Below are 12495 nucleotides of genomic sequence, written 5' to 3'. Positions count from 1 at the left end.
AATGGCAGCCGGCGCTGTTGGCTGCCACTGCGTTGCCACTTCGCTCTGCTGAGCTGACTAAGGCATTGTGCCAGCCAGTCCTCAGCGAGCTGTTGTAGACATGCGGGTGAGAGATTTGAGTGACTTGTAGCTTCGCGTGTTTACGATGTCTGATGAAAGCAGTCGCAAGAGAGGGAGGCCGAGGCTGCACACTCCACGGAAAGCTCCAAAAAGTGGCGGACATGGCGTCGTTATACGCAGTCGGGCGCGTGAATACGTGTGTTCCTTAAGGGAGTATTTTGAGAGAGAGAGAGAGAGGGATGCAGGAGGGCCTCTCGTTCCTTTGGATAAGGTGGTGGAGCGAACCGCAGCTGCTCTGCAAGTTAGCGAGCTATCAGTAATAAGAATCTGCAAGGAGAAATTCATGAAAGAAGGCTCAAGTGAATCATCTAAATTGGGGATACACCTGGTCACAAAACTTCACTCTTTTCAGGAAGATGCCATTCGTCGTCAAATATACGCATTTTATTCGAGGAAGGAGTATCCAACACTCAAAAAACTACATGCTACCCTCACAGCGGCTGACCTGTTTCAGGGTAGTAAATCATCTTTGTTACGAGTCGTGAAAATGTTAGGATTCCGCTATAAATCCATCTCTGGCAGAAAGTTACTAATGGAACGCCAAGATATTGCAGCCTGGCGATGCCGCTTTCTTAGAGAATTAGTGGGGACAAATTTTGATGATATCGTTTGGCTTGATGAAACTTGAATGAATGCAGGACACAGTTTAAAAAAAGGCTGGACAGACGGTACCATCAACTGAAGTATGGCAGCTCCAATCAGCAGAGGAAAAAGGATAATTGTAGCACATGCCGGAAATTCAAAAGGTTTCATTCCAAATTGTCTGTTGCTATTCAGTTCAAATAAGACCTCCGACTACCACGAAGAGATGAACCGCAATACTTTTGTGAAATGGTTTGAAGACTGTATGCTCCAGAACTTAACAAAAGACTATCATTGTTATGGATAACGCTCCTTATCATTCAGTAATACAAGACAAAGCACCCACAAAGGCAACGAGGAAAAACGACATTGTTAGCTGGTTACAGAAACATAAGGTGCAGTTCGACAGTAATTTTACAAGGGCAGAATTATTAGAACTTGTATCGCAACACAAGCCAAAGAACCCGATTCATATTGTGGATGAAGTAGCAAAAAAATACGGGCATAAAGTGCTCAGATTGCCTCCTTACCATTGCCATTTCAACGCAATAGAGCTGATTTGGGCTCAGGTTAAACGGCATATTGCTGCAGAAAGTAAGAAATTCACATTAACCGAAGTGGAACGCCTTTTGAAAGAGGCAGCTGAAATTGTGACCTCGGAAGACTGGTAGAAGGTAGTGCATCACGTGAAATGAGTGATACAGGACGCATTGAACAATGAAGGTATCTTACAACAAAGTGTCAAAGACTTGACTATATCTGTCAATACGAGCAGCGAGACAGATAGTTCCACTGACTCTGACTCTGAATTAAGCGTTGTTTTCACATTGTCTGATTAGCGTGTAGTGTACTTAATGCCATTAAATATTGTTTTTGTGAATTTATTTCGATTAATTCTTATTTTTGTTGTGAGACTAAGAAATACTGTTTGGCCAGCTCTCGTCATCTCTTTACGGTAAGTTAGACTGAATTTTACTTCTATTTCATTTTGTATATACACCAAGATGTTATTCAATGTTTGTAATAGTTTTCGAGATTTGCAATCTAAAGAAGAAAACTTTTCCGGGCGCGAAAATTTCTCACACTTCAATAGTTAATGTAACAACGGCCCTAATTAAAATTAAGAAAAGATATATAGATACCACTGAGACCGATACTGTATGTAAATTTCAAAATATTTACATAATATTTATAGGAGAGAGATTTTAAACGTCATACTTGTTTCGAGTTCAGTACTGATAGGGTTGATTAAAAATGCTGTTTTCAGAAATTTATATACAGGAAACGTGATGCACTACGAAAACTTTTAAGGATTCTTTGCCGAGTACATTATTTTGGTAATGAATGTAAAAAAATATTTTGCTGTGACACCAATATTTTTTCAGTAATGACGTGATAAGTTAGAAGCTGTTTGCGAAATTGAGACTTTAAATGGTTTCTAAATGGTTTCAAACAAATTAACATAACTCTTGTCCTAATTAAAATTAAGAATAGATATTTGATAGATTGAGAGACATTGTAGAGATATACATCATATGTGGGTTTGAAATTTTTTTACTTACTTTTTGTAGAAGATACAGGCTTTAAAACGATTTTCTATCGCTGGGGGGTAGCGACGCGCTGAGGCGGCTGCCTCCAGCCAGTGCTTGACGTGACAATGCCGCAACTTCGCAGCGCAAACGTCAAGTGACAACTACTTTAAGTCAGACTATAGTGAAGATTCTTTCCTTTTAATGAGCAACAGTGGTCTTCCTCACAGATGTCAGTTGAAGAAAAAGATAGTTTCATTGGATGATATAAGTTAAATGGTATAACCACTGTGCTCCCTAGGCTTGAGTCTGCGGAAATGTTGGAAATTCATTCGGAAGATATAGTGTGGCTCAATCAAAATCTTGACTATTAGTTCCAGAGCTATACATTGCTCTTCTTGACAAAGTGTGAAATGTCACTCAGAGTTTCATCAGTAATCTCCATAAATTAATGACACACGCGCCAAGCAGTCATGATCATTTATAGTGATCACACACTATATTAAAGGATAGTATTTACGGGGTTACTTTGCCAGTTTGTGAACTGTTCCACTGGCACAAAAATTGTTCTCTATTGCACTTAAGTGACTGATAAAAATTACTAAGTACTTCACCAATATTTCCCTATCAGTATCTGAAGGTACAGCCTCCTGTGTATATCACAGTTATTTTAATTTTTTCTTATCTATTAACTGTTTGGTTCAGTCATTGTTACTTGTGATTTTTTTTGTGTGTAATTAGTAGTTCAAGTAGTTCACAGGTGAAACCAAGATAACAATGGCATAACTTGTTCTTTCTGGGAATCGTTTAAGGAAGGAAATGATAGTGTCCAAGAGTATTGTCAAACAAAAGTGCCAGTCAGTGTTTAATTTTTGTGCTATGCAAGGCACTGGCGTATAGATATGACAATGATCCACTTTTAAGAATACTGGAATGTATCCCATTGCTACCTTCCCGAGTTCGAATCTCTGTCCGGCACACAGTTTTAATCTGCCAGGAAGTTTCATATCAGAGCACACTCCACTGCAGAGTGAAAATCTCATTCTGGAATGCTGCTGTTGATCTGTAGAACAGTAGAAGTAATTTTCAGGGAGCGAAGAAGAGTCAGTGCCTATAATATGGCACTGAGACGGCTGTATGTGAAGTTAGCAAATATTAATGACCTGGTTTTGCAATATGGTAGAGCTGAAATTTGGTGGAGGTTGCGAGGGCACCTACCTGCATTGCCCGTTAAGCACTCTGAGTGCTTAGAATAGCTGTAAATTGGTTTACCACAAAAACTATGATGACCAAATTTGGTTTCACATACAGTTTTTTTTTTTTTCTATGCAAGCAGATAAACGCACTCTCCTACGACACAGTATCACAGTGCACTTTTTTTAATACAGAAGGTAGTGAATGGAAAATGAAAAAAGCGAACAATTTTGGACTTAACTTAGTCAATTCTCTAGAGAAAATTTCAAGTAACTATTGATATTTTTATTGTAGGGACTTATTTTCTGTTATCCTCTTTTTTATCACTGTTGTCCATAATTTTAGTGATGATGTTGTTTGATTAAAATGTATAAAGAACGAAAAATGCTCAAATGTGCAATGTCAATGCAGGAGCCACTTAAAAACAAGTAGTGACAGTTATTCCTGTACTGATTTTTAAAGTTAATAGAAGTAACTTATTTTCAACCCTCAGGTGCTGTACCACTTGTCTTACTGATAAGTGCAGTTACTATACCACAAAATAACTTAAGGATAGATTTTAGTTTTGTTTTTCAGTTCTGTTCCAATATTTCTACAAGCATAGAAAATTTTGATCATTTATGAATTATATGGACTTAACATAAATCTTTATTTAAACAATACTAATAAATGTTTTATTAAATCAATAAATTTTACTGAATATTCAATTTTCTTACTGTACAAGTCATGACAAATATTGCTTATGTATTCTCATAACTTTTATTTCAAAACTATGTACACTGACAGTTTCTCTAGCCCGTATATTGCCCAAGTACTGAAACAGCACTGACTGGAAGAAAATACTTTTAGTTTAACAATCCTGATCCATATATCTACTTTAACAACCAATCACTGAAGTCACACACACATGGGAAAAAGCCAACTTTAAAATCAACAACAAAATAATGCATTTCAATAAATACAAGAAGTTTGAAGGCAGTAGTCTCTTCAGTATTAAACTGCATATCATTTTTAAAATTTAAGTTTCACCGTTTATACACACACACTTTCTAGACACACACATTTGGGACAGTTGTGACTGGTACACATAGTTTATTGGCTTGTGTTTCCTCAGTACACATTTCCCTGGAGTAATTACCTGGAGTTACCACGTCTGCAAAACTGTTCTGCACTGAATTCCAGCGTCTATATATGTATTTTACACACACACACACACACACACACACACACACACACACACAAGATGTTTCTGTACAACAGTCAAGTTAATGGTTAGTGTGATGTTTAACTACATTTACTTATGCTTACCAACAAAATAATACTTGTTGCGAACATCAGCAGGTTTGAATTATGCAGTCTTGACACAATTAGTAACTGCCATTAAATGACAATGAGGACAATTCTGATTTCATATGTGATGTAATATTGTTACCCATGCACACTAAAGCCTCACAGAAAAATGTATTCTTTGAGTTATCTTACAATTTTATCAATCTGAAACTGACTAAAAAAGGGGGAACAATAAAGTTAAACAGAGGGAACAATAAAGCTTAAACAAATTTCTCTGTGAAGATGATTCAATATTCTTTCAACAGGCCAGTTGATATATACTTGTTTTTTAATAAATTATCACTACAAAAGGCTGACTAGAGGAAGCTGCCAACTATGGAAATCTATAATTAAAATGAACTATGTTAACATAAAAATTAAACAACTTTTTAAGTGTAGTGTTCATGACGAATAGTGCATGAAATGGCATTCAGTGATTTCATTAAGTTCAAGATAATTCTGTATAGTGAAAAAGTTATTATAATGTAATACAAAAACATACATTCTGTATGCATACCTCCTGACATATACCTGATTCTCAGGAATTTTTCACATAACAATCTGTTCAAGAATTCTGTCAATAATCGATTGTTCTCGTTGTTATATATATGTACAGAGAGAGAGAGATAAATAAGAAATGATAGAACGTACATGAATTTGTTGCTCCTGACTGCCTATATGTTAATTAGTGTCATAGAACGTACATGAATTTCAATTCAATGAACTTATAATAGAAAATCTCACTGATGGTAACATGCATGCAGGGTGAATCCTGTTACCTGCTCTCATTCCAAACCTAGCAGTGATCCTCATCTATAGCGATCCCTACATTAGTTCAGCTATTACTGCATTAATTCTAAAACTCAAAATTAATGAAAATGAAGTGAGTCAATATTTGACATTTACAAGCATCTGAATAGGTAACTGTTTGTGTCTTTTTAAATTAGGAAGAAAATATATGCATGAAGCACTAATTATTTGTTTTTATCTGGTAAATAATACCATACCATCTTCAAGTTACATATATAGAATATCATATACATTTACATATTTCTTAAATTAAATCCACAATTCATAAATTTCTATGTTTACTATACAACACACATATTTACAAAATTTATCAACCATATTATAGATACAGGCAACATTCTGTTCAAAGATAAAAGTTCAGCAAATAAATTTAATATTTTATATACAAATCATTGAAGGAAAGTCCAGTGAGTGAATGGTTAACAAATGGTTAAAAATGAACTATCAAGAAGTTATAGACTTCTATTGTGACAGAATGAATGGAGTAATGCTATGAGAAACTTTCACAGGCTTTTTTCCTTGGCAATGCTGTTTCTGTGAGAAGTTACCTAAAAATATTGTATGAATATATATTATCTAAAGGAAGTAGTGAACAAACAAATACCACAGAGATGATAAACTCTGTATTTGAACTTTAAAATGGAAATTTGCTATATGCCCAAATGTACATCAATACAGTAAAAATGTAATTACAAGCAAACCACTGTGTAAATTAAAATTATGTGATGTTAATGATCATTATTTATGATAGTATTCATTTACAAGATTTTACACTATGTACAAAAAAAGAAAGACAGTCTCAATACAGACTTATATTCTGACATAATTTCTTCCCAATGTGGCAGTTTCTTAAACTTGAGTATGTTATCCACTTTAAAATTAACAGTTCAGAAATCTTTATACTAAACAGGAACTGCGCAAAACAATTACAAGAAGATGAATACATCAATATAAAGAGTAAAGTTACCAACAAGTAGAAAACACACACACTCACTCCTTATCTGCACATGAATAGATGCTGCAGCTAAAACATTAATGTTAGTCATTGGTGTTAAGCGAGTTGTTCTGTTATAAAAATGTGTGTTCTTGTAAAACATTGTCCTGCTCTATAAAATCCATATTAAAAACCTTTGTCTTCCTAAAGAACTTCCAAGCATCTGATCCCACTCTGTGGCTGTAAAATGTGCATATGGTAGTCACATGAGAATTTTTCATTGTTTCTCTATGAAAATACATATAATCTATGTTCGTTGAATTCATGCATCACCAGTTTGTAAGTTCACTTCTGTTTAAGTGCACACCTTTCCTGCCCGAGCCGTAACTACCTCACACAAATACACACATACACAATTAGACGGACACACATTCTCTCTCTCTCTCTCTCTCTCTCTCTCTCTCTCTCTCTCTCTCTCTCTCTCAAGCACACCATTGTTCTACCATACTTGCCAGCAACAAAAAAGGGCAAAATTCTGGAAAACAATGACTATTTCATTTAATGAACTTTATGCAGGAGCCAAATCAATTTGGTCCACAGATCCACGGAGGAAAAAAGGAAAGCAGTATGCTAACATAAAAATTAAAAAAGGGTAGTTAACACTCTAGTACTAACAACATTGCCTGAAGTAATGGAGTGTGACTCTACATAATGGTTAGTAATGATGTTTAACTGATTAAATTAGCTGTACTTTAAAACAACACAGTTATAGGGCAGAAAATGATCAAAATTTCATAAAATGAAAAACGTAAACTTTTAGAGCAAAATAGGAACCAAATAATTACTGGACTTAAAATACAAAATTTTACAACCATTTTTGTATAATAAATGCTTTAGAGACTGATGTGGGAAGTATACATACATGCATCATGTTTCACACAAATAGGTTTTTCTACATAAAACAGAAAGAAACCATTAGCACAGACATACAACTGGCAGCCTCATTCATCCACAACATCCATCCTGTTTTACTTTGAAACCAGAGACTGCAGTATTTGTCCAAAAAAGCCAACTACTGACTGTGATATCCACAGTGTCCCACATTGTGGAGGCCAGATCATAACTGCAGGATTCCTCAAGCACAATATACGAACCAATAAATATGATGGTCATTAATTTCTCAGGTTTAGAAAGGAAAGTGGAATTTTTAATTCCAAAATTAAATGTTAAAATTTGACATCCTACTGATGTACTGTATATTTTGTCAACATAGTAAAGGAACCCGTAAGATACCTTTTGTTCTTTTTTCCTTAATTAGTGAAGAATATGTATTCAACCTTCCTAAATAACTAACTGCAATGAAATTAATGTTGGTTATATGTATGAAGTATTAACAGATCAAACTGAAGGTGATAAATGTATCTATAAGAACAGACAAGTATTTCTCTCACAAACTTTTTCACTTTTTTGGTTTTTAAACCAACCAGACAATTCCAGAATCCTGCAACTCTATGCTCTGACCATCCACGGCCTCTTCAGCAATTTTTACGTTCAAAGCACGACATCGGGCAGGGGTGGCGGACACTAGGCTCGCGAGTCGTTGTCGTGCACTATTTTTCGCTCCTTGTAGTATATCTCCTCTGACTCCTTGTCACAAAGCAGCAGAATAACACCCCCAAACAGGAAAATGGCTGCTCCCCAGCCAACACCATACGCCCATCCAAACTCCCACACAGTGCGATTACCTGTAAAATAATGGAATATCAAGAAAGTAGCAAAATGTATGCAATTACAACAGTAAATTTTTTATTCTGGATTGAGTCCAGCATTGGTTTTCTTACTGTCAGATGACCAAGTGCTCTCTTTTTCAGAGACATAAAATTAATGCAACTAACACTCTTTTTGCTAGAGTAATAAACCCTTCTGTAACAAATTTTTCAAAAATAAACTGACCTAATGTTCCCATGGATTCTGAACATGATTCTGTTAACAACCATCATTAAAACTTTTCCTATTGAATCAAAACATTTCATACCATAAATATACTTGGTGTAAACTGAAATGAAGCTTAAGAAGTTTGCCATACTTTATGATCAATATTAAGAAATCAACCAGTACCTTGACTCCAAAATAACTAGTCTGCCATAATAAGTCTCAATTTTATTTACGAATCATTAGCATATTTCTGTTTAAGAAATAGTGTTGTGTTTCACCATCTTCATAACTACATACATATCACTTATAGATTTTATTTATTTATTCCACATCTTCAGATAGAATGTATGGGTGCATTCTCACACCTCTAATGTCAATTTATCCAAGTTTTTTACTCAAGAGTTACTCATTCACAGTGTAGCTTGCTTATACCGCTTCAAGTTTAATGGTGAATGTAGTACTGTAAGTGCTATTGTTCATTTCAGCTGATTTTGCTCTCCTCAGGAACCAATAAAATTCAATAACCATGTAAATACTTAGCAAGCAATCCGTACTGTTCAGCAGATACCGCATTACCAATCACACACACATGCAATATTGTTAAGGTCAAGACCTTTCGGTGGCTTTTGGATCATACATCTCCAGTCAGGCTGTGTATAATCAGATCTGAGAGTTTGCTTTAAAATAACTCTGCATATCTCAGTGAATGTTGTACGTCATCCACCTGAATCGACCCAGGAACAGTGGGATAGTACGTATGTCCTATTCATGGATGTGACAATGTAGCCTGAAGAATGCATTTCACCATCTGCTCATTTGATGTGCTGTCCATAGTGCACATAACAATCTCCCTCCCCCCCCCCCCCCCCCCCAAAGAGATGAATATGTTCTCACTTCTCACCTGAGGTAGGATCATGTAGATTACTGTATCTGTTTCATACTGGTGCCTTGACAACTGTGGAATGTAACAATAACATCATGCCTTGTTCATGGTGCTTTCAGATGTGGGATCCATCTGATAGATGGTAATATCTGACCCCAGAAAATGAATGACAGAATTGATTAGTCTTTATTAGTCTTTAGGGCAGATGAAAAGTAACTAAACATCAAAATCAACTGTCTCCATTTCCCTTAAGAACTGAAAGTTTCTAGGAGAAAAAAAGGACACTGCCAATTTTCTCTTTGCGGCATCATCTGAGGTGCAGAATTAGGTAAAAGTGGAGGGAAGGAAACAAATATGTGAAACTATAAGGAATCCCGACTTCACCGACCAGACCTGTGTTGCATGTGCAATGTTGGAAGAACATTCTGTAGCATACACGCACGCACGCACGCACACACACACACACACACACACACACACACACACACACACACACACACACCCCTCTCCCACCCCCCTCTCCCACCTCCTGTTAAGTCCCAACTTTCCTGCATCTCTAAAATCCCTAAACTGACACACACAACTGTGTATTAGAGACAGTGAAATTCTATGGCCATACTTGAAATAAACCTAGGCATTAAGAGGACTGCAAAATTTAACATTACCACTTTAAAGACCAATGACAAAGATGCAACACTAGTACTATTAGAAAGATCTTTTTCTTGAACAAAAGGGTGGTTAGAAAACAAGCCACAACTACAAATAATTGCTGACAATTAAAAACTACTGTGGAACTGATAGCAGTGGACACATGATTCTCCCCAACATTTTTAGTTACAGTCTATTAACTGGTTTTTTGCTTTAATGTGGTAGCTTTCTTCATTAGTTGAAAACTCCACAATTATGCCTCCTTGGGATTACTGCTCAGAAACAGTGCCACTGAGAAAGAATTTCTAAAGCTCAAAAGAAGTACCATAGATGCTCTGGGTGCAGAAATATCTGGATTTAAGATTATATAATTGCAGTCTATAGTGTTTGTCCTACCCACTTTACATATGATTTTGGGAAGCTGAACAGTTCCAGCAAATATAGTACACGATATTTTTGATTACTCTACTCTCTCTTCCCAGACAAGCATCATAGGGCACAGGGAAATGTCTAGACTTAAGCTTCTGTTCAAATTAGAAGAGCAACATTTCATCAGGAGTATTTACTGAATATAAATTTTCATCAATAATAGTTGATCAGCTGACCGCAAACCTTATATATGAAAACAACTGTACGTGAAGGATGTCCCAGTACATTTTACAATTCTTTAGTAATTACTCAAATGTGAAATCTGCTCTTCTGTAAAAGCTGTTACTGAGTGCCCAGAAAGACTTTGACTGATTGATTCAATAAAGAACTTCTGTTGGAGATTAAACACCTTCAACAAGGAAGGAGACATAGTTCCAAATCCCACATGCAGGTGCCCAAGGCAGTGATTTATACTAAATGAATTCTGAAATCCTAAAAATATAACAGCATAAACTGCCACTGTTTCAAATCACTGACTGATAGTAAGTAAACAACATGTGAAACTGGACATATTGTTAGCACCTGCAATAATATATTAAATCTGAAGTTTGGCACTTAAACAGAACCCAATAATTCTTATAAATTTCACTTTGACATTTGTAAATTTCCACTACTGCACTTTCTAATCATTCTGTCATCCAAGTACAAAATTTACTGCACATTGTACATGGTTTGAGAGACGATTTTCAACACTTTTTAAAAAATCTGGTTTCGATTACTCTGACATTCATCCATCAGTTGTATTTAGCACTTTCCTTTTTCTGATTTGATGGAAATATTTTCATTGCATTTCTGTAGCACTGTTAAAAAAATAGGTAATAAATACCACTGATCAGAGACAATAACTACTATATACATTGGTTACGCTAAATATTATGAAATATTTGTGTAACATTATTGTAAGTAGTTTACTGGAAATAAATACTAGTCAAACAATATATCACTGGGAAAGATGAATATATACCTTCATTTAATTCAGCAGCAAAGAATACTGGGTAAACCACCAAGGCAATGAGAATGGATATTACTGCAACAAAAATAGTCAAGTAATCATGAATAATCACAAGTATGTCTACAGGTAATTTAAAATATGAGTTTATTTTTTAATTATCTAAACTATTACTAATCACTCACAGAACAGTCTCAAAGTTGTTAACTAAACTGTGGAAAAATTTTGTTTAAATATGAACATTATTGAGGTATATACTCACAAGAAAGCACCATCACATACACTGCAATCCTGTAATACTTGTACTTGGTGCGGTGGTCTTTACTCCGCAGACCAAGACCTGTCAGGAGTGTAGCTACAACGTCTGTCAGCAGTGTGATAACACAAAGAGCTGCAGATGCCTGGATGTACACTGCAACAATTTTAAATTCTTAAGCAAACTGCAATTTAGAATAATACTTTAAACTATCTATTATAAGCAACAACAGCCCCCCCCCTCTCTCTCTCTCTCTCTCTCTCTCTCTCTCTCTCTCTCTCTCTCACACACACACACACACACACACACACACACACACACACACACACACACACACACACACACATATATATGCAACAATGACGAAACTTGACATTAATCTCCCTTATGACTTATAAATTGTGTACCGTAGATGTCAAGAGTAAGAGAACCTTCTATGATGTGAAATAATCAATATATACATTAACAAAATACAAACAAACCATAAAAATATTGTTAATACAACGTGGATCAGCAAGATACTGTTTAAAGCTATTCAGCTAAATGTAAACAAGTTGAATTGAATTGAATTTTATTTGATCCTGTAAGATTACATTGTGTACAGTAAATGTACGTGTAATATAGGACATGTCAAAGTATTAACATTGTCACTTATTTTTCTACACCTTTAGCTTACATTTTTACATAACTGATAATGAATAACAACATATACAAATTTAATGGCATAAGTATTCTGCAACACTGTAAAACTCTTTTTCAATGAGATAGTCTTTAAGTTTCTTTGGAAAGTCATTGTAAAGTACACTATCTTCCAGGTTTTTGGGCAGACTTCTGATACCAGAGTACTGGGGTCCTTTTTCTAGCATTGCCAGTCTGTGGAGTATGCTCCATACTTCA

General features: G+C 35.5%; 1 protein-coding gene across 5 annotated transcripts in view; it reads right to left on the bottom strand.

The window, feature by feature from the left end:
- Positions 1 to 4161: 4161 nt before the first annotated feature.
- Positions 4162 to 12495, bottom strand: part of LOC126177098 (transmembrane protein 47) — a 370462-nt gene continuing 362128 nt past the window's right edge. For all 5 annotated transcript variants that reach the window (XM_049924353.1, XM_049924357.1, XM_049924356.1 and 2 more), the window contains 3 exons: positions 11605 to 11754; positions 11358 to 11420; positions 4162 to 8243 (listed from right to left, as the gene is read on the bottom strand). In XM_049924353.1, the coding sequence (XP_049780310.1) occupies positions 8083 to 8243; positions 11358 to 11420; positions 11605 to 11754 (374 nt within the window). In that variant the 3' untranslated portion in view covers positions 4162 to 8082. The remainder of the gene's footprint in view (positions 8244 to 11357; positions 11421 to 11604; positions 11755 to 12495) is intronic.

Source organism: Schistocerca cancellata, chromosome 3 (assembly GCF_023864275.1).
Source record: "Schistocerca cancellata isolate TAMUIC-IGC-003103 chromosome 3, iqSchCanc2.1, whole genome shotgun sequence".
Classification (NCBI taxonomy): Eukaryota; Metazoa; Arthropoda; class Insecta; order Orthoptera; family Acrididae; genus Schistocerca; species Schistocerca cancellata.
Note: the sequence above shows the minus strand (reverse complement) of the source record. Positions and strands in the feature narration are given on the sequence as shown.